The following is a 24,264-nucleotide window of genomic DNA, read 5'->3' on the forward strand; positions in this document are numbered from 1 at the left end:
CTGGTAGAGCAGGTGCTGTGCTGTCTAATGACAGATGGACTCCTGCTCCAATAGCCGGGATCAGGGTCACCTTTGAACCCGGCCATTTAATCCCTTAGATACCATGGTCGATAGCTCCATCTGTCACCCCATGATCGCACCACTGATGGTTTTCATGGCAGCTGGAGGCAACAGTGTATGCCTAGTATTGCACTCGCGTAGTGAAGTCCAATAGTGGTACAAAATAAAAAAATTACAAAAAAAATGTAAAAAACATTAAAAAAAAAATACAAAATCGGTAAAGAATAGATCAATGAAGTTTATAATAATTAAGAGAAAAATGCACATAATTAAAATCACCAGTTCAGTACCGACTAACTATATAAAACCATCATGCTATTTAACCAACACGGTGAACACCGTAAAAAAAAATAAAAAAAAATGTTGAATACTGTCTCTCTTGCCTTACAGAAAACACAAAAATGGTCCAAAAGAAATTAAAATTAGCCCTCATATATGTTGATGGGGAAATCAAATGGCTCTTAGAATATAGGGAATACAAAAACAAATACTTTAAAACATTTTTTTTTATTGTGTTAAAGTAATAAAACATCAGGAAACAATATAAATTTGGTATCGCCCTAATCGTACCAACCCATAAAATAAAGATAACACGTTACTTACGATGCATGGTGAACAACGAAAATTTAAAAGGCCAAAAGACAATCGTGGAATAGTAGGGTTTTTTTTTAAATTCCCCCGCAAAAAACGTAATCAATAAGTAATATGTACCCTAAAAAGAAAATGGTGCTTGTAAAGAAATACAAGTTGTCCCGCAAAAAAAAGACCTCATACAGCTAAGGTAGACTGAAAAATAAAAAAGTTACGGATCTTGGAATGAGACAATAAAAAAACCCTAATCTCTGAAAAAGATTGGTAATCAGCACTCTCCTATAAAGAGCCTAAACACCTTGAGGGCACGAACACACACAGCATGTTCAGGGTGGATACGCAGCGTATCCGCCCTGAACACCGCAGAGAATGATGTCCAAAAAAATAAAAAATATCGCACCACATTCTGGTGCGTTTTTTTCCAGCGGAGTTTCCGCTGCGTAAAGCAGCGCCGGAAAGATTTAAAGAAACATTTATACTTAACCCTTCCCTCCTCTATGCGCGCAGTCTGGCCTCCTGGGATGATGTTGCAGGCCATGTGACCGCTGCAGCCTGTGATTGGCTGCAGCGGTCACATGGGATAAAAAGTCATCCCAGGGAGCCGGACTGGAGAAGCAGGGAACTCTGGGTAAGTATAACTTTATTTTTATTACTTGCAACTTTTGCTGCGGAGTCGCGGTTGATTCCGCCGCAAATGTTGCAAAACACGCCCCTTTGTTGCGGGTTTAAGCTTGTGATTGAATACAATGGGTTAAAACCGCAACAGAAGCGCTGCGATCCCGCAGCATTAATTGATATGCTGCGGTTGAGGAAACCGCACCGCAGGTCAATTTATGTGCATTTTTTTCAGCGGCTTTCTTCCGCTGTGTGGGGACGAGATTTGTTGAAATATCACTCACACTGCTGCCACGGTAATACGCTGCAGATTTTCCGTAATTAATCCTTTGTGGAAAATCTGCAGTGTTTACGCTTTGTGTTTTCCTACCCTAAAGGTAAGTGATCAAGCTGTGGAAATAATCTACATGTAAAACTACATATGTTAACCCTTTATAGTGCAATAGCTAAACTTCTGGAACAATAGCGCACACAGCAGATTTTACTGTTCCATGGCATGCCAATACATCTGCAACGAAAAAAAAAAAAAAAAATTACACCATTTGGTTTACATTTACTGTATATTTGTGAGGGATCTTAAAATGTTTTTCACAGCGCACTAATCATATGCTTTTATGGATTTCTAGAAGTTCTTCACTCTAAAAAGGCAGCCAACCCCAGGTTTTTTATTTCCATGTCCTACTTTTACTTTCTGTGTAATGCGCTAATGCAGCATTTATCTCATCGCATGGAGGCTCGAATTATGAATGTATTTGTATTCATGAAACATTTAATTGAAAAAAAAATTCTCAGAATAAATGGAAGTAAAAAAAACATAGGCTTTCAGTAACGGATGGTGCACATATTTGAAACCGGCGCTCACAAAACGAACTGATGAAAAAGATAAGTAACGGAACACGACACAATACATCTGAATTTAACAAACCAACTTTCACTGTACTACATGTATCTGAATTACGTCAATGACCGTCTTTATAAAAGCACATATGGCAAATGTTAACAGGTCTGTCATTTTGATTAGAATTCTATTTTTAATTCTAATATATTATGAATATAACCTACAGAATTTATAGTAAATATGCAACGGTTATGTGGGATTTAAACAGACTGTATATACAAAACAAATGAAAATGATAAAAGTGTATATATTACATGACATTTTTTGGTGGCTATTTATGTATTTTTATTAAGTTCTAGAACAACAAAAGGTAGAAACATGACATTTTTCTTCTCTTCTGTATTTGGAAAGCCGGATTCATCATTTTGCGTCCTGTAGCCGTCGTGTTTGCTTCTCTTTGGCCTAAAAGAAAAACTTTAACATGTTTGAATAATGTTGATGTGAATCTCTCCAAATGTATTTTTAATAAATCTTCACATTGAAACTTAGTGTTTACATTAACACTATTTTAAAAAGTCTTGATGAAACGTTTAATGAAAATGCAAAAATCAATGGAAAAACTGGTCACTAAACCGACCGCTTCTCCAAAAAACGACATATATACCAGTAGTAGTTATTTGCTTTACTGTTGCTATTGACCTAAGGTAAAGTTACATCCTTTTTTTCACCCCTTGTCCTAACGCTTATAACTTTATTTTTTCAAACTATGTAGCTAAATGATCCATTGAAGGACCCCAGGGCTGTCTTACCATATTTCCTGTTAGTTGTTAGGACATACCTAAGTATGCCCTGCCTGTGTACAATCACTACACACGCTAATGTACTGGTATATAGATATATGCCAGCACATTAAAGTAAAAAAATTTAAATCTAAATGAAATCCCCTTATGAGATTTAAAAAAAAAAAAAAAGTAAAATAATAAAAAAGTAAATAAAAAAAAAAAACTGTAAAAAACAAAAACAGATGCACATTTTTTACAATTAATAAAACTTACAATATAGAAGACAGAACAGCAGAGACCGCGCATGCGCGTTACTGGCTGTACAACAAACAGCCCATACACGGCACATCACCAGTGACGTGTCGTATACCGGAAGAAAATGTATGAGCAACACAGCGGCCAGCGAGTGACGTCACCAGTCATGTACCCCACAGCAGAATCTGGGAACGGGGCCAATTTGGAAAATGTAAGTATATTTACATTCATAAGTTACAAGCATTAGCACATACACATTCTAACTTGGAAAATCCCTTTAAGGGGTTAATGTATATGCTAAACGTGACAGTAGGGCTCGATTGTCAGACGGAGGACAAAAGTGTGTGCTTTGGTGTCCGTCTGGCCAGTATACAGCAGTATACCATAAAAAAGTTACGTAAAACGTATGCTTTTTAAAATATGGTAGCCTATGTGTGAATGCCACTGTATGGCATCCGTCACAGGTTTCCCATTAAACTGAAATTGGTAGAGTAGACCTCCAATTTATATTATAAGTTGTTAAAATTATCCCTCCAGCCCCGGAAGAAGCTGACTCAGTTCAGTGAAACGTACGTCGGGACATACCGACCCTGACAGTAGGGAAAGATTACAGATTACACAGGGCAAGATTGGAGCCATGAATAATAATTAACTAATCCTGCCGAATTCAAGTCCGCTCCAGACAGCTGGAGGGAACGGACGTAGTGGCGACACTTGAGACCAGTGTGTTGCTGAGTGCCCATGACGTCGCGGCACTCACAGCCAATACTCTGAAACAGACAGCAATCCTTACAACTGCACTAACCAGTAGTTTTCACTGCTAACAGGCAGGCTGTCTGTTTGCCTAAACACAGCGTACGCTGCTGTCTCTGTATTGCCGCCGAATTGTGTATCGCAGCGGCAACGCTGAGAACACTAAATAAAACACAACAGGCAGTTTGTCTCTCTGCATTGCCGCATAATTAAGAACCGCAGCGGCAACGCTGAGAACACAAAATGCACTCGGTGACCAGCTAGCTGCTCACTGAGATAGATTGCTTTCTGTCCGCGTTGCTGGCCGAGCTGCTGCTTGAGCCAGGAATGGAACAGCAACGCTGGTAACAGAACAAATACAACACAATCTGAAGACTAATTAACTGTTCATTGACACAAACATTTTTTCATCCTTTTGCGCTGCTACTCACCAAAAGTTTGGAGCGGCAACGCTTAAAAGGTAGTCAATGATCAGGCAGTTGCTCATAGAGTTTGAACACAACCTCCTGTAGTGTGCATATGCAAGGTATCTTACAGATACAAAAATAACCCTTGCAGCACCACCTCGTTTATTTCCACCTGAGTAGTAGGGCCAACAAGCTTCCTACCCAGTGGAATTTGTTTAAAGCTGTAATCACACTGTGCAATAATTTGATCAAAATACCACACAATGTGGCAATAAAGGGGACATTGCACAGTATAATCCTTCTCCTACTACACTAGTCGGTATCAAATAAAAAATTGAAGGCGACATTGTCCACCATGCTCTACCTTTCCTCCTCTCTCCCTATACCTACATTTTTCCCATTAAACTGATACATATTGAGCTTTTCAGGACGTATACGCTAAATGGATGCCATTATAACCTAAGGGTGACGGGTCCCTAAAAGTGGCATCCGTCACAAATAGGCTATGATTGCATCCAATTAGCTGATGTGTCATGAAAAGCTCTTAATAAGCTCAATATTTATCAGTTTAAAGGGATACCGGTGACGAATTTGATGAGCGTTCATGATGTATTAGTTACGTAGATACCATTATAGCCTATGGGTGATGGATCCCACAATAAGGCATGCTTCATAATTTGGCATATAAGTCGGGAGCTTTTAGAACTGCATATGTCAAACTAGGGCTGGGCGATTAAATCGAATTAATTCGCCATTTCAAGTTAGCACCATTCCGGATTTGCCCAGAATCGTGAAATCGTTACAGGCCCCGCCCCCATAGCAGGAGAGAGGACAAGCTTTATTAACAAGTAGACACGCGGCACAGCGCATCTACTTCAGTGAACGCCGACAGTGAACAGGAGCAGCAGTGAGGAGGACTGGGGTTTGCTGTGTGTAAGAGCTCAGCGTAAAACTCGTCCGTGTGTTGACCGTGAAAATCACGCTCAGCACACTGACCCATTGATTTCAATGGGGCCATTCACACGTGTAGGAGTTTTCACGCAGCTTGTGTCCGTTGCGTGAAACTCACTGCATGTCCTATATTGGTGTTTTTCACGCACCTAGTCGCCCATTGAAGTCAATTGGTGCGTGAAAATCGTGCACAGCACACGGATGCACATCCGTGTCCTGTGCGTCATTTGCGCATCAATTCCATTGAAAAATTAAAAAAAGGTGTTTTGCGAGCGCGTGAAAAATATGCCACTCGCAAAGCACAGATGCAATAACGGAACGGACACGGACCAGATTTGCGCGCGTATTTCATGCACGTGAATCTGATACGCTCGTGTGAATGCAGCCCAATACTGTGAGTCCAGAGCTTGATTGATTGTTTTATACGGAGTCCAGTTCTCCCGGGCAGCTTCTTAACCCATTAAGTTCCTGTTGCATTTCAAGGCTTAAGAAGCTATAGCCGCCCTATAGCTTCTAAAGCCTTGAAATGCAGGAGGAACTGAATGGGTAAATGAATTGGTTTTCGTTCTCTTCAGTTAGGATATGTGCACACGATAACTGCATTTACGTCTGAAATTCAGGAGCTATTTTCTCCTGAAAACAGCTCCGTAATTTCAGACGTAATTGCTCGTACTCGCGTTTTGCGGGGCGTCCATTATGGAAGTATTTTCACACAGCGAGTGTCCATTGCCTGAAACTCACTGCGTGTCTTATATTGCTGCGTTTTAAAGCACCTAGCCGCCCATTGAAGTCAATGGGTGTGTGAAAACCACGGACCGCACACGGATTTGCTGTGTATGATTTGCACATCAATTCCATTGAAACAAAAAAGTGCTTTGCTAGTGAGTGAAAAACATGCCACACGCAAAGCACACTGACGTAATAACGCAACACACGGACAGATTTACACGCTCATGTGAATGTAGCCTAAGGCCTAATTCACACGAGCACGTTCAGTCTCGGATATACGGTCCGCATGTCGGACCGAACACCGTGCAGGGATCAGGGCTCCTAGCATCATAGTTATGTATGACGATAGATGTCTCTGCCTCCACGCGGAAGTACTGTCCCGTACTGAAAACATGATTACAGTTCAGGACAATTTTCCCGCAGCGAGGCAGTGACTCTTGGCTTCGTACATAACTATGATGCTAGTAGCGTTCCTCCCTGCAGTGTTAGTTCTGGGAAAAACTGCAGACATGTGGTGAGCATCAATGAACAACGCTTTATTCTGACTGATCATCCACAATATGCCACCTTTTATAGCCTACCTAAGGTACACAAAGGTATATCTCCTCTTAAGGGTCGCCCCATTGTCTCTGGGGTCGACAACCTGACTCAGAATGCTAGTCTTTATATTGATCGTATCCTCAGTCCATTCGTATCCGCCCTTCCATCGTATGTGCGCGATGCTCGACATGGGTTGGCTGCACGGCCGCCGCGTCACTTCAGGAGGGAGGGGCTTAGTACTATTTATGTCCGGCATTTCACTCGGCTCGTGTTCGACCAGCTGACCAGTGTCGTATACGAGCCGGGTGAATGTAAACGAGACACGCAATAGGTGTCTCCCGGCCATACCAATCTAAATCGATGTGTTGAAATCACATCAGTGTACCCCTGATGAAGCACTGTGACAATAACGGTGCGGAAACGCGTAGGGACACGTGTTAGTGGCACGGATTGACCAGGTGTTATATTATAATTCAGACTGGGGGAATTGTTGGTTGGCAGCAATGGTGCTAACAACAATATTGTAACCGTTCCTCCTCTGTCTGGTCTACCGTGCTTATGCCTCTATTAGTACAATTGGCTATTTAGCCCTTATTTTAGTAAGGTTTTCTATAATAAAAATCATATTTTAATCGTTCCTTTAGGCAGTGATACAATTTAACTTATTAAGTGAACGAATACCTATTGTATATCAATGCAACAATTGTTGCTTAACGTCAATTCCATATTTACAATCTAACAATTACAGTGGGGATGGCAGGCTTTCTCACTGGTGAAATCAATGTGGCTAAGTGGATGAGTGATGCTCAGGAAGTGTTTTCTGAAAATGAACTGGTATCACAGACCCAACATCTTAGTATTAGTGCTTCCTTCAATAATCTTACCAGGATCTATAAGGATCATATTAGGTCGTGGTGGGAGATTCAGACGCTTGATACTTATCTCAGGAATAAGATAGTACCCAGGGGCCTACGCATCGCCCTCATCCCTGCTGCACGGGTTAGGTCCCCAGATTTACTCCGCAAATGGGAGAAAGAGTCTATTGATTCATCCCTTAGGTTTATGGGGATCCTACTGGAGGAGGAAAAAATATTATTGGCACGTAGCACAACGGAACTGAAGGAGGGAATTGAATCGGTCAGGAGATTTTCAAACAATGCAGATTATGAGAGAAAAGAGATTGCACTTCAACAGGGTATTGAAAAATTTACTGGACACATAAAAGGGAGAAAACACTTCCAATATGTCCGTGATACCGCTGATTTTAAAGAAGGTAAAATCTTCGACTACAGCGTTAAAAATCTGGGGGGATTTGATATTGAGACCGAACAATCCTCCTCAGAACAGGACCAATCAGATTCCGATACTGCTAGAATTCCCAGTAGGAGAGCCAGGGGAAGTTATAATTCTGGGAGAAATCCAACCCGCAATCATCAACGGGGTAGAGGTAGAGGCAAGGGCCCCAATAGGGACGGTTTTTTATCACGAAATCACCCCATCTCGGAATACCTACTAAGAGACAGGAGAGAGGTGTAGCTTGTGGTAAATACGAAGACGACCTGCAGATAATCAATCTCTCATCACGTACCTTAACGACAGAGGAGACTAGCATCCTTAAGAAAGGCCTCTCATTTGTGCCCACGAATAGATTCGATCTCTTTATGTGGGTCAAAGATTTGAATCTATTCGTGCGCAAATTAAAATGGAAGAAATTTTTCAAGACCCACGATAGGCGAGAATGCCTTGAATTAGGTATCTCTGAGGAGGATATGCCACATCTTAGAACACTTAATCAATTACTAGAAGAGGGTCAGAGGAATGTGGGTGATGGTCCCTTCACAGATTTGAGACAGCCATCTACCAGAAATGCCCCCATTAATGACAATACTCCAATGGATGTATTTCTGGAGGTGGTGGTAGATCAACTTAGGAAGATCGATTCTTCCAATACTGTTAAATTCAATACCTCGAGAGATGAGATGGCTGGTTTACAGGCCCTTGAGCAGGATGACAATATTGTCATCAAACCATCAGACAAAGGTGGCAATATTGTTGTGATGGATCGTATTCAGTACAGCGAAATGTGCCACCGTATTTTGGGCGATACTGCTTGTTATAGAATTTTACCAAATGATCCTATGCTGACTTTTTCAAACCAACTAAAGAGATTGGTAAATCAAGGCAGATCTCTCAATGTGGTGAGCATCAATGAACAACGCTTTATTCTGACTGATCATCCACAATATGCCACCTTTTATAGCCTACCTAAGGTACACAAAGGTATATCTCCTCTTAAGGGTCGCCCCATTGTCTCTGGGGTCGACAACCTGACTCAGAATGCTAGTCTTTATATTGATCGTATCCTCAGTCCATTCGTATCCGCCCTTCCATCGTATGTGCGCGATACTATGGATGTACTGAGACGTCTAGAGGGCATCAAATGCGATCCTGGTGTATATCTGGCCTCACTGGATGTAGAGGCCCTATATAGCTCCATACCCCATACCACGGGATGTAGGGCTGTAGAGGATTTCTTGAAGGAAAGGGGAATACAGTTTCAGGCTCATAATGAGTTCGTAGTTAACCTCCTTCAATTTGTTCTCGAACATAATTTTTTTCTGTTCGATGGCAAATTCTTCCACCAGCTTAGGGGGGTAGCAATGGGGACTCCATGTGCACCCTCCTATGCCAACATATATCTGGGCTGGTGGGAGAAGATGATTGTATTTGGGGAGGAGATGGATCGATGGACCTCCATGATCATCCTTTGGCTAAGATTTATTGATGACATCATGATCTTGTGGTCTGGAACTAAAGAGGAGTTCAGTGAATTTGTGAGCATCCTTAATGTTAATGATATGGGGCTCTTTTTTACGTCGGTTATTCATGAGAGCAAAATGACCTTTTTGGATATCAATATACTTAAGACTGAACAGGGATATATACAAACCAATATCTTTAGGAAGGAGACAGCAACAAACAGTCTCCTTCGATGGGAGAGTTGGCATCCCGCACCCCTGAGAAAAGGCATACCCAAGGGGCAATATTTAAGGATACGCAGGAATTGCTCCACCATGACTGACTTCAAACTAGCTGCTTCGGACCTACGGAATAGATTTCATCGTAGGGGTTATCCCCATGATGTCCTTGGATCGGCCTACCGCAATGCAATTCATTGTAATAGGAGTGAACTCTTGAATCCTAAAAAGCGCACGACTGACGACAAAATGTGCATTATAGGTACCTATGATTCATCCAATCGTGAGGTCATGAATATCCTACAGACCTACTGGGGGATCCTGCGGACTGACCCAGATGTGGGGGACATTGTGGGTGCCAGACCTCTAGTCACGTACAGGAGGGGGAGGAATATCAGGGACCGTTTAGTCCATAGCCATATGCTATCCATTCGCCCCACCACATGGCTTACGCACAATATCAAAGGTACATTTAGATGTGGGTCTTGTAAAGCCTGCGATTCCATTTCATGTGGTAACAACTTTCATAGCCATGTGACTGGTCGGACATATGACAATAGATCATTTATCAATTGCAAAACTAAGGGCATCGTTTACCTGATCTCATGTGTCTGCGGACTGCAATATGTCGGCAAGACAATTAGAGAATTCAGGAGACGAATAAGGGACCATATAGGCGACATTCGTCGCAATGTTGATACCTCGGTGGCTCGACATGTTTGGGAACAGCATAACGGTGACACCCATGCCATTCAATTCCAGGGGATTGAGCACATCAGGCCATCTGCCAGGGGTGGCAATTGGGATAAGAGGATATTACAAAAAGAGGCCCAATGGATTTTCCGCATGCATACCATGAAACCGGCGGGTCTCAATGAACAAATATCGTATAATTGTTTCCTTTGATAGCACTGTTGTGACCCCGACTGGTTATACTCCTGGGTATATACCGTATTTTCATCCTTTTCCAATATGGTTGCCCCGTGGTTACTATATTGGGTCCAGCCCTCTGTTTTGCGATAATATCGCGGTGACATCACTGGCCCTCCGTTGTTTGCCCCCGAGATACCCCTGGTGATCGGGAATTTATGTCTGTCATCGCTATGTCCCTCCTCATATGGATGTCACACTGTGGTGACATAGTTGGCTAATGCTGCGGTCTACGATCGCCGCGTCGCTTTCCTGGATCCTCTCCTTAGCTACCTCTTAGATACCAGTGAGATCTGGCCGCCTTGTGATCCCTGGTTACCATGGACGCTTTTGTCCTTCACTCCTGTGGTGACGGCGAACGCCGGGGGGCCGGCCCTGTTTGGGCCGCGTCATGTGCGTTGCTCGACATGGGTTGGCTGCACGGCCGCCGCGTCACTTCAGGAGGGAGGGGCTTAGTACTATTTATGTCCGGCATTTCACTCGGCTCGTGTTCGACCAGCTGACCAGTGTCGTATACGAGCCGGGTGAATGTAAACGAGACACGCAATAGGTGTCTCCCGGCCATACCAATCTAAATCGATGTGTTGAAATCACATCAGTGTACCCCTGATGAAGCACTGTGACAATAACGGTGCGGAAACGCGTAGGGACACGTGTTAGTGGCACGGATTGACCAGGTGTTATATTATAATTCAGACTGGGGGAATTGTTGGTTGGCAGCAATGGTGCTAACAACAATATTGTAACCGTTCCTCCTCTGTCTGGTCTACCGTGCTTATGCCTCTATTAGTACAATTGGCTATTTAGCCCTTATTTTAGTAAGGTTTTCTATAATAAAAATCATATTTTAATCGTTCCTTTAGGCAGTGATACAATTTAACTTATTAAGTGAACGAATACCTATTGTATATCAATGCAACAATTGTTGCTTAACGTCAATTCCATATTTACAATCTAACAATTACAGTGGGGATGGCAGGCTTTCTCACTGGTGAAATCAATGTGGCTAAGTGGATGAGTGATGCTCAGGAAGTGTTTTCTGAAAATGAACTGGTATCACAGACCCAACATCTTAGTATTAGTGCTTCCTTCAATAATCTTACCAGGATCTATAAGGATCATATTAGGTCGTGGTGGGAGATTCAGACGCTTGATACTTATCTCAGGAATAAGATAGTACCCAGGGGCCTACGCATCGCCCTCATCCCTGCTGCACGGGTTAGGTCCCCAGATTTACTCCGCAAATGGGAGAAAGAGTCTATTGATTCATCCCTTAGGTTTATGGGGATCCTACTGGAGGAGGAAAAAATATTATTGGCACGTAGCACAACGGAACTGAAGGAGGGAATTGAATCGGTCAGGAGATTTTCAAACAATGCAGATTATGAGAGAAAAGAGATTGCACTTCAACAGGGTATTGAAAAATTTACTGGACACATAAAAGGGAGAAAACACTTCCAATATGTCCGTGATACCGCTGATTTTAAAGAAGGTAAAATCTTCGACTACAGCGTTAAAAATCTGGGGGGATTTGATATTGAGACCGAACAATCCTCCTCAGAACAGGACCAATCAGATTCCGATACTGCTAGAATTCCCAGTAGGAGAGCCAGGGGAAGTTATAATTCTGGGAGAAATCCAACCCGCAATCATCAACGGGGTAGAGGTAGAGGCAAGGGCCCCAATAGGGACGGTTTTTTATCACGAAATCACCCCATCTCGGAATACCTACTAAGAGACAGGAGAGAGGTGTAGCTTGTGGTAAATACGAAGACGACCTGCAGATAATCAATCTCTCATCACGTACCTTAACGACAGAGGAGACTAGCATCCTTAAGAAAGGCCTCTCATTTGTGCCCACGAATAGATTCGATCTCTTTATGTGGGTCAAAGATTTGAATCTATTCGTGCGCAAATTAAAATGGAAGAAATTTTTCAAGACCCACGATAGGCGAGAATGCCTTGAATTAGGTATCTCTGAGGAGGATATGCCACATCTTAGAACACTTAATCAATTACTAGAAGAGGGTCAGAGGAATGTGGGTGATGGTCCCTTCACAGATTTGAGACAGCCATCTACCAGAAATGCCCCCATTAATGACAATACTCCAATGGATGTATTTCTGGAGGTGGTGGTAGATCAACTTAGGAAGATCGATTCTTCCAATACTGTTAAATTCAATACCTCGAGAGATGAGATGGCTGGTTTACAGGCCCTTGAGCAGGATGACAATATTGTCATCAAACCATCAGACAAAGGTGGCAATATTGTTGTGATGGATCGTATTCAGTACAGCGAAATGTGCCACCGTATTTTGGGCGATACTGCTTGTTATAGAATTTTACCAAATGATCCTATGCTGACTTTTTCAAACCAACTAAAGAGATTGGTAAATCAAGGCAGATCTCTCAATGTGGTGAGCATCAATGAACAACGCTTTATTCTGACTGATCATCCACAATATGCCACCTTTTATAGCCTACCTAAGGTACACAAAGGTATATCTCCTCTTAAGGGTCGCCCCATTGTCTCTGGGGTCGACAACCTGACTCAGAATGCTAGTCTTTATATTGATCGTATCCTCAGTCCATTCGTATCCGCCCTTCCATCGTATGTGCGCGATACTATGGATGTACTGAGACGTCTAGAGGGCATCAAATGCGATCCTGGTGTATATCTGGCCTCACTGGATGTAGAGGCCCTATATAGCTCCATACCCCATACCACGGGATGTAGGGCTGTAGAGGATTTCTTGAAGGAAAGGGGAATACAGTTTCAGGCTCATAATGAGTTCGTAGTTAACCTCCTTCAATTTGTTCTCGAACATAATTTTTTTCTGTTCGATGGCAAATTCTTCCACCAGCTTAGGGGGGTAGCAATGGGGACTCCATGTGCACCCTCCTATGCCAACATATATCTGGGCTGGTGGGAGAAGATGATTGTATTTGGGGAGGAGATGGATCGATGGACCTCCATGATCATCCTTTGGCTAAGATTTATTGATGACATCATGATCTTGTGGTCTGGAACTAAAGAGGAGTTCAGTGAATTTGTGAGCATCCTTAATGTTAATGATATGGGGCTCTTTTTTACGTCGGTTATTCATGAGAGCAAAATGACCTTTTTGGATATCAATATACTTAAGACTGAACAGGGATATATACAAACCAATATCTTTAGGAAGGAGACAGCAACAAACAGTCTCCTTCGATGGGAGAGTTGGCATCCCGCACCCCTGAGAAAAGGCATACCCAAGGGGCAATATTTAAGGATACGCAGGAATTGCTCCACCATGACTGACTTCAAACTAGCTGCTTCGGACCTACGGAATAGATTTCATCGTAGGGGTTATCCCCATGATGTCCTTGGATCGGCCTACCGCAATGCAATTCATTGTAATAGGAGTGAACTCTTGAATCCTAAAAAGCGCACGACTGACGACAAAATGTGCATTATAGGTACCTATGATTCATCCAATCGTGAGGTCATGAATATCCTACAGACCTACTGGGGGATCCTGCGGACTGACCCAGATGTGGGGGACATTGTGGGTGCCAGACCTCTAGTCACGTACAGGAGGGGGAGGAATATCAGGGACCGTTTAGTCCATAGCCATATGCTATCCATTCGCCCCACCACATGGCTTACGCACAATATCAAAGGTACATTTAGATGTGGGTCTTGTAAAGCCTGCGATTCCATTTCATGTGGTAACAACTTTCATAGCCATGTGACTGGTCGGACATATGACAATAGATCATTTATCAATTGCAAAACTAAGGGCATCGTTTACCTGATCTCATGTGTCTGCGGACTGCAATATGTCGGCAAGACAATTAGAGAATTCAGGAGACGAATAAGGGACCATATAGGCGACATTCGTCGCAATGTTGATACCTCGGTGGCTCGACATGTTTGGGAACAGCATAACGGTGACACCCATGCCATTCAATTCCAGGGGATTGAGCACATCAGGCCATCTGCCAGGGGTGGCAATTGGGATAAGAGGATATTACAAAAAGAGGCCCAATGGATTTTCCGCATGCATACCATGAAACCGGCGGGTCTCAATGAACAAATATCGTATAATTGTTTCCTTTGATAGCACTGTTGTGACCCCGACTGGTTATACTCCTGGGTATATACCGTATTTTCATCCTTTTCCAATATGGTTGCCCCGTGGTTACTATATTGGGTCCAGCCCTCTGTTTTGCGATAATATCGCGGTGACATCACTGGCCCTCCGTTGTTTGCCCCCGAGATACCCCTGGTGATCGGGAATTTATGTCTGTCATCGCTATGTCCCTCCTCATATGGATGTCACACTGTGGTGACATAGTTGGCTAATGCTGCGGTCTACGATCGCCGCGTCGCTTTCCTGGATCCTCTCCTTAGCTACCTCTTAGATACCAGTGAGATCTGGCCGCCTTGTGATCCCTGGTTACCATGGACGCTTTTGTCCTTCACTCCTGTGGTGACGGCGAACGCCGGGGGGCCGGCCCTGTTTGGGCCGCGTCATGTGCGTTGCTCGACATGGGTTGGCTGCACGGCCGCCGCGTCACTTCAGGAGGGAGGGGCTTAGTACTATTTATGTCCGGCATTTCACTCGGCTCGTGTTCGACCAGCTGACCAGTGTCGTATACGAGCCGGGTGAATGTAAACGAGACACGCAATAGGTGTCTCCCGGCCATACCAATCTAAATCGATGTGTTGAAATCACATCAGTGTACCCCTGATGAAGCACTGTGACAATAACGGTGCAGTCTCATAGTTTGGTACAACTTCTGTTTAAATTACAAACAGTTTAAACCAGCGGTCAGTAACTGGTTCATCGCCATCGTAAGGTTGATTGCAAACTAGTCCCGAGTAGATTGTGGGCCAAGCACCACTTAACTTTATTCGAATCCTCAGGACCCAGGTTAAACTACACCCCTCAAGGAATTTATCGAGGGGTATAGTGAGCATTTAGACCCCACAGGTTTTTTGCTGCATTTTGTGGAATTAGGCCGTGCAATTGAAAATCAAATTTTTCCGATAAAAGGTACACATTTTTAATTTTTACAAGGAATAAAGGAGAAAAAGCACCACAACATTTGAAAAACAAATTCTCCCGATTACGGCAATACCGCCATATGTGGTCATAAACTGCTGGTTGGTCAGACAGCAGAGATCAGAAAGGCAGGAGCGCTATTTGGCATGTAGATTTCAATGGATTGGTTTCTGGGCACCATGTCGCATTTGCAGAGCCGAGGTACCAGTAAATGGTAAACCCCTTAAAAGTGACCCCATTTTGGAAACTAGACCCCTTGAGGAATTCATTGTAGTTTTCATGGGGTGCATGAGACTTTTTGATCAGTTTTTATTCCATTTCCTAAGAGGCGTGGTGACTGAAAAACAGCAATTCTACTATTGTTTTTTATTCCTTTTTTTGTTTTACAGCGTTCACCATGCGCTATAAATGACATTTATTTTATTCTGCGGGGCCATATGATTACGGCTATACGATATAATTATAGTTTTTTGTGTCTTATTTTGCGCAATAAAATACTTTTTATTAAAAAGTTAACTTTTTGTGTTGCCTTATTCTAAGAGCCATAACTTTTTATTTTTCCATCAAGAAAAATGTGTGAGGACTTGTTTTTTGCATTCACCGCATGGGATAAATATCGAAATACTTGTAAATTGTAGATCAAGACATTACGGACGTGCCGATACCACTTATGTTAGGTTCCACTAGGCTGCCGTAGATGGCATAGTCGGAGACCATTGTTCATCCTCCGGTTGCCATAGCAACCATCGGTGCCCACTATCATGTAGCGGGACGTCGATGGTGGTTTAACCCCTAAGAAGCAGCAATCGCTATTGAACGCGCCTCTAAGGGATTAATCAGCCCCCACTGAAGCGGAGACAGCAGTTGTCACAGCTCCTGTATGTGCCGGGAGGACAGCCGAAATGGCCGTCCCTCCCATGACGGACTATTCCGTCATGGAGCACGACCAATGCACTTATGACGGAATAGTACGTCAAGGAGCGGGAAGGGGTTAAACAATCACGCACATGCACGTCACTGGAAGGATTCACCTTCCCTCATTAAGACGTGCATGTACGTGATGTTGATGGCACGGACACCGCTTCATCGCGGGAGCCTGGCTACGACTGACTGACAACTCATATCAGAAAATCTATATAAATTTGGTATTACCGTAATTGTATGAACCCGTAGAAAAAACTTCACATTGCTGTTTTTTGTCCATTTCACCACACAAATAATTTTTTTTCGGTTTCCCAGTACATTATATAGTACATTAAATGGTGCCATAAAAACGACAGCTTGTCCCACAAAAAACAAGCCCTCATACGTCTATGTCAACTAAAAAATAAAAATAAAAGTTAGGGATTTTGGAAGGTGGAGAGGAAAAAAACTAAATTGAAAATGGTCTGTCATTAAAGGCTACGTAAACCTTTGAAATAGACTTTTTTTTTTTTTAATAAAAATAATGACAAACTATCAGTGTGTTGGGTGCAACTTTCTAAACATTTTTTTGTATTAAAATTTTTACTTTGAGATGCAGCTGCTTTGTATCATGTATCACATCTGTATCTGCCAGGCCAGCGGGACTGACTAGTTTAGTGTCAGCGGGTCCATTGTATCTCTGACTCGCAGAACTGAGCGGTTACCGATCACATCGAAATTCATAACTTAGATGTGATCGATAACAGGTGGGCTGACACTGAATCTGGCAGTGCCGCTGACCTGACGAATTCAGGTCTAGCGCAAGATACAGTTGCTCTGTATACAGGATACAAAGCAGCTGTATCTAAAAAAGGTTGGTGATAGTGAGATTACAGTGGTTAATCTCACAAATTTGTCACCTGATTGTATTTCGTTGCTCTCAAAAGGTCTTAATTATTGTATCACTTCTAAATTTGATTTCACTGAATTTGAAATTGACCTATTTAGGTCAGTGCGCAAAATGAATTTGCATCCTATTTTTTCCAATCAAGTTCAGGAAAAGGATTACCCGATAGGTGAGGAGAGAGTTAGAGTTGCGCAACTAGGTTTCAGTCTTAGTGAGAATTTTGAACAAGATGATATGGATATGCTGCATACACTTATGGATATCCCTATAGACAACCCTTTGTGTGAAGAAACGAGTGGTAGCAGTGGTAGATTTATGGGTGGTGTTCCATCCACTTTTAATCCTCCCTTGCCTGCTGGTTCCCCTTTGGACGTGTTCTTTAAAAAGGTTATTAGAGAAGTGAAATGTTTGGAATACCCCACTGTCTCTCCAAATTTATCAAATGAGGAACGGAAAGAGCGGAGATGGCTCAGCTCCAACAAGAGCATTGTCCTGAAACCAGCAGACAAGGGAGGCAATATTGTACTTCTATCCAAAGATTATTATGTGGAGGAGGCCCTTCGCCAATTGAATGAGCGTACAGTGTATGACCTGCTTAATAAGGACCCAACTATGACATACCTGGGATCTCTGAGATCATTAAGGCGGGGAGTTGAGGGAGGGTTTCTCTCCGACCGATTTGCGGAGAAACTGATTATATCCCTACCTAAAAAGCCGTACTGGTATATGATTCCCAAGATATATAAATCCATGATCCATCCACCAGGTTGCCCTATTGTGGCGGGGAGAGGTTCGGTTACTGAGCCCCTCTCCCACTACTTAGATTGGCTATTACGTCCTTTAGATATGAAGGAATATTCACCAATAAAGGACACAAAATATTTTCTGTCCATAATTACGGATTCTGGGTCGCAATCCCATTTTAAATTGGCTACAATTGACGTCGAGAGCCTATACACACGCATCCCACAGGATGCTGGTGTACAGGCAATCGGCCGTCAATTGGAATATACGAAGGGTGATCCCTATTTTTCTAAATATATTTGTGAAGCGCTACAGTTTGTTCTCAACCATAACTCTTTTCAATTTGATGGACAGTGGTACCATCAGACAGCCGGCACGGCTATGGGTACCCCCGTGGCTCCTACCTTTGCGAATCTTTTTCTGGCTGAATTGGAACGGGCATTAATTTACAATATATCAAACCCCTTTATTAAGTACATACAAATCTTTTTGCGCTATATTGATGACATATTTATAGTATGGTCGGGGACACAGAATGAATTTTTAAAGTTCGTTGAATATCTTAATAAAAATACGATGAATATAAATTTCACTTACAAATTTGGAGATCAGGAGATAGAATTTTTAGATGTACATGTGAGTGTAAATGAGGGTCAATTACGAACAAAGGGATATAGAAAACCCACTGCAACAAATCTTATTCTGAGCTTTGACTTGCATGTCGTGCAAAACACAGTGAAGGTGGAATTCAATTTAAAGGAGTTATGCGGGTATTGAATTTTTTGTTGCAATGGCTGCAAATGAGATAATTTAAGAAGAGAAGCAGTACTTGCCCATCCTTTCCTGCAGCGATCCAGCACGAACAGTCCAGAGGCTCCTGGTGATTGATGGGCTGCACTGGCCACATGCATGTAAACAAGGGGCTCAGCGCTGACTGATCACATTTATGACCACTGAGCTCTCTGATTGGCTGCAGCGGCCACATGCTACATGCATATAAACGATTGGTGGGAGCTTCTGGAGAGTCAGTGCTGGTTCGCCAGGGGGAAAAGATAGGTAAGTAAGTACAGCTTCTTAATTTATCTAATTTACAGCCACTGCAAAAAAAAGAATAATTCAGAACCCAGATAAACCCTTTAAGGGGGTTGAATGGCTGGTATCAGGTGTAAGAGCGTGGCTATCAATCAAGTATATATATTTATACGCACACCTTGGTGTGGGAAAAGGTTTAATGCCCATTGTCCAATTTTTTCCACCTCAAGATTCTAAAACCAAAATCCTCAAGTTAACATCAGGTTAGGCACATGTATACAGCGTAAATCCACATATATACACATCCTGCAGTGCCTTTCTGTGTGGCCCTTTGAGATGATGGATGAAAGAGTAGTAGGTTACTGCATTGTTATTTAGCCTCTGTTCACAGCTGGATTGTAGTGCATGTTCGACATATACGATGGGAAAACATCCAACCATACGTTGCTCCGTTATGCAATTGTATGCCATACAGTTCCATAAATATACCACACAATATACATTTATTTTTAATCAATGTAAGTCAGTGGGTCATGTTGTTTTGTTTTTTTCCAAGATCCACCTATAGTCGATTACGCTTTTCAATAGATTTAAAAAAAAAATAGAAAGAAGAAGAGGTACGCCTGAACAAAATGGCAAAAGGACACACTAGGTCAGGCCCATTATACCCTATGGATGCATTTGGCGTACACATCAGGATATTTCCCTGGCGTATACACAAATATATGGGAGAAATACTGGAATAAAATGAAAGTACTTACCTTTTCTACTAGGGGTATTAACTGTTGATGTTCTGCTAACGTTTTCAGCAATTCCATGATGAATGGAAGATAGTTGTGCTTCCTTCTGATATTCTCAATCTGGTTAAAGAAAACTCACTTGATAAATAATAACCATATTAAACGAATAGCAAAGATATTTTTCATATTTGGAAATACATACATTATACCTTTCAAGACTGTGAACCCAAACCTAGTCCCATTTTATTTATCATGAATCTGCCTGCTCCGCAATGTATTATATAGGTACCTGGGCGCCTCCCTCCCTCACAGGCTGTGCAATATATGGGACACCCGTACATTGCACAGAGAGGTCTTTTGCTGCGGCCGAGACTTTCCTGTATGTGACACCGCTGCAGTGGGGAAACTCTGCAATGTACGGATTTGTGTTGCTGTGTTTAGCTCACAGATGATTGCCAAGTCAGAATTGTAGCAAACGCTCGGCTATTTTCAGTCTCTCTATGTAAGTGTAATAGAAAGTGTAATTATTTCCAATAAAATACAAAAATTGCAATCAGTATAAAAAAAATATATACAGTATATATTCAATCAAGTTATGAACTGTTATGATACACCAAACAATTCAATTGTTCAATACTAATTAGTTTGATTTTTAGTTTTTATTAAATTATCAAATAAGAAATCATATCGTTTTCTGACATAAGTGTATTTAAAAACCCGCTCAAATGTCTTTCTATATTCGAACAATAGGCCCCTACCTCTTCACAGTAGAATGGTATAGCCGACAGACTAGTCCTGTGTAAAGTATTCATGGGGTAACTGAATAGGTCTAAACATGGCGTCAGTCATTTAAAGAGGCTCTGTCACCACATTATAAGTGGCCTATAATGTACATGATGTGATCAGCGCTGTAATGTAGATTACAGCAGTGTTTTTTATTTAGAACAACGATAATTTTTGATGGGGTTATGACCTATATTAGCTTTATGCTAATGAGTTTCTTTAATGGACAACTGGGCGTGTTTTACTTTTTGACTAAGTGGGCGTTATACAGAGGAGTGTATGACGCTGACCAATCAGCGTCATGCACTCCTCTCCATTCATTTACACAGCACATAGCGATATAGCTATATCGATATGTGCAGCCACATACACACACTATAACGTTACTGTAGTGTCCTGACAATTAATATACATTACCTCCAGCCAGGACGTCATGTGTATTCAGAATCCTGATCACTTCTGTAGCGTCTGTGTGAGACTACAGCACAGCGAGATCTCGCTGTAAATGACAGTTTACAGCGTAATCTCGCGAGACTACGCCTGCCATGCTGTAAATCACAGAGAAGTGCAGAGAAATGGTCAGAATTCTGAATACACATCACATCCTGGCTGGAGGTAATGTATATTCATTGCCAGGACACTGCAGTAACGTTAAAGTGTGTTTATGTGGCTGCACATAGCGATATAGCTATGAGGGTTACGTACAGGGAGGATGAGGGTTACGCACACTTTATATTCCGGTTTGGAACGCGGTGCACATGGAGTCAAAATACATATGAGGCTGTTAGCTCAATGATTCCTGTCCAAAAAAACACTTATTTAACCTTGTATCTTTTAGTCTTCTGTTGTTCTTCCTCTAGCAGGAGTTGGTATTTAGCAATTTCAGACTGAATTGAGTTCATGAGACTACTGTGATCAGTTTCCATGGGTTCAACCTGCCATTTAAGAAAAAAAAAAAAATCTGTAACATTACCAATAGAAAAAAACAATGCTATGTCCTTTTATACTATAATTTACAGATCTGAGCAGATATACTAAAAGTACAAACGCTGACGGTCTTGTAAAAATGTGTAAAACAAATATAAATAAGAACGGACGCATAATGTGAACAAAAAATTTAAACCTATCACTAACCGGTCATCTCACTTGGCTAGCGTTCAACCGCTTGGGCAGAGCGCAGAGTCTACAGCCTCTCCTGTGTCTTAGACCTGCATTTTTGACTGTACACATTTAAATTAAAAAATCCATATATAGTAGTATTCTCTACTAAAAAGCAAGTTGTCATTCCAAATTGTGAGCAGAACCCTGGAGGCACAGATACACACATGATTTGCTGTGAGAGGGAACACGGAATTGCCTATGAATTAGCATTCATGTCACAGACAGAACGCAAGCTACGCACAACTGCAGGGAGTGCGCAATAACTGGTTTGCAATGATATTACATCATCTACATGAAGCAGCCTGGTGGAGAATTCGTGACAACAGCATAATACCCAGGTCTAAGAAGAGTTGTGGTTGTCACAACATTCTCGGATTGTAGCTCTCCAACAACACAGGCACACTCCAAGAGATAGAAGTAACATCAGACATCGCAATTACATAGGAGAATTTACATTGGAAACTAATGTTGCGAGACCTGCGTATCACTGTAAATTTTTAGCTTTTGCTGTGTACACGGTGGGCAGGATGAGGCTGAAAAAAGACATAAGTCCATCCAGTTCATGTTGATCCAGAGGAAGGAAAAATTTCTCATTAGGCTGGCATATAAATTTGGTGGACTTTAGGTTTCCTCTTATGCATGCTTCAAAACTGTTGAGATAGGTGTCTGCCATGGGCTCCAACAGAGATCTGGTGCATTTTGCTTCGTTTATAACCCACACTTGATTAAAAAATAAATAAATAAAAGCGCTGTTGTTCTACATAAATTATATTGTGAGGTGAACTTTATGTATCAGCTGATGAGCCGGCCAAGTGATCCCTTTCAGGAAATGAGCCGGTTGGGTTGAGTCAGCAGTACATGCCTTCTGCAGAACATTTAGGGGGCTGGTTCAGTGACTGCTATTGCACCCACCAGGACTATGGATCCGCTGATGACCGTTACTCATTTGATTGTCCATCTAGACCGCTGATCACTGCAAGGCCGGCTGATGTAAACCTGGTGATTTATGCGAGGCAAAGATGCAGGAGAAATTTTGTATTACATGGTGCGCGTTCAAATGAATGGAATAGAACCTAGACATACCTCTGAAAGTTGTTTCTGTAATTCATACATTTTCTTTTCATAAATCTTCTTTCTGTCTGAAACAATAGCCATCAAATTGAATCGTATCTCCCCTTCACAATATCTGTACAGAGAAATTTTTTATTTATGGTCAATAACTAGATTCTTAAACTACAAAACCATTCAAAGCACCTGAATTCTTGTACAAAGAGACAGCAAAGGTGCGGTCACAATGCTTATTAGCACGTTGCAGAAAGCCCTCGCCATTCATAGAATAAAGACAATGTAAGAAATGACTGTATTCTGACTACAGCAGAGGAAAGAACTGCCTGCTGCTACTCATCTAAATCAACCAAATCCCTTCTGCTTATGAAGCACAAGTGCTAATGGAGCTATGAGGAGATAAATTGGGATATTTATCATAACTATTGCAAGGGAAAAAGCCTACGTGTGTCAGATTGTTAGACAAAAAATAGGTGAAACCAGCTTAGTGGTTATGGGCAACTAGTCCACTTTTCCTTTGCAATAGTATTGACAAATCTCCCAATATCTCTGGATCTTCTAGCGGTCGAGTTTTCCTTATTATTTCTCTGTATAGGTTAGTAAAATATTCAGATATTACCAAGGAAGAGCAAAAAGAAAGATAATGTAGCAGTCAAATGTGAACAATATCCTTTATATGGTAGACTAGTCGATCATGCACTTTGGAACTGTATCAGTATCATACATATTTCATCATAACGGTGGAGCTTATATCCTTATATATATATATACATACACATATATATATATATATATATACACACACATACACTTTATAGATAGATAAGCAAAAGATTGCAAGAAAACGGGCAAGTGCATATTAACAACTATGAGTGTCAAAGAAGTGTGAAAATAGGATTTTTGTACTCACTGTAAAATCGTTCTCTTGTTGAATTAATTGGGGGCACAGGAGAGAAAAAAAAAAAGTCTACAACCCTCCCACAGAAACTGGCTAAAATCAGTTTGTACTGAAGCAGTAAGGGAAGACAAAAAACAACAAATATCCACGGCCCCAGGAGAAAAAATAACAACCAAACAGCCAGAACAGCAAGTCCCAGGTGGAATCTGTCCCCCAATCAATTCAACAGAAAAAGAGGAGTACAAAAATCTTAAATTTTCTCATTAATATTATTGGAGAACACAGCACGATGGGATCACCTAAAGCAGTCTCAAAGAGTGGGAAGAAAATAAAAAGGAAAAAGTACAGCCATGAGACCCCGCCTAACGCACAGCTGCTTGCAGCACATTGTGACCCAGACCGGCATCAGAGGAGGCCAATGAATAAATCTGGTAAAAATTTGGTGAAGATATGCGCCAAAGGCCAGATAGCAACCTTGCTGACCTGAGTAATTGAAGCTTGCCCCCCGCGGAGGCACCAACAGCCCTTGTAGAATAGGCATGGACCCGAAG

At 41.9% G+C, this 24,264-nt stretch overlaps 1 protein-coding gene across 3 annotated transcripts in view; it reads right to left on the bottom strand.

The window, feature by feature from the left end:
- Positions 1-551: 551 nt before the first annotated feature.
- The window catches only part of UCHL5 (ubiquitin C-terminal hydrolase L5), a 90,181-nt gene continuing 66,468 nt past the window's right edge, over positions 552-24,264 (bottom strand). For 2 of the 3 annotated variants that reach the window (XM_075833504.1, XM_075833506.1), the window contains 4 exons: positions 22,834-22,936; positions 21,414-21,524; positions 19,828-19,926; positions 552-2,566 (listed from right to left, as the gene is read on the bottom strand). In XM_075833504.1, the coding sequence (XP_075689619.1) occupies positions 2,525-2,566; positions 19,828-19,926; positions 21,414-21,524; positions 22,834-22,936 (355 nt within the window). In that variant the 3' untranslated portion in view covers positions 552-2,524. Of the gene's footprint in view, positions 2,579-19,827; positions 19,927-21,413; positions 21,525-22,833; positions 22,937-24,264 lie in introns of all 3 variants that reach the window. The other variant, XM_075833505.1, reaches the window with a different exon arrangement.

Source organism: Rhinoderma darwinii, chromosome 7, assembly GCF_050947455.1.
Source record: "Rhinoderma darwinii isolate aRhiDar2 chromosome 7, aRhiDar2.hap1, whole genome shotgun sequence".
Lineage (NCBI taxonomy): Eukaryota > Metazoa > Chordata > Amphibia > Anura > Rhinodermatidae > Rhinoderma > Rhinoderma darwinii.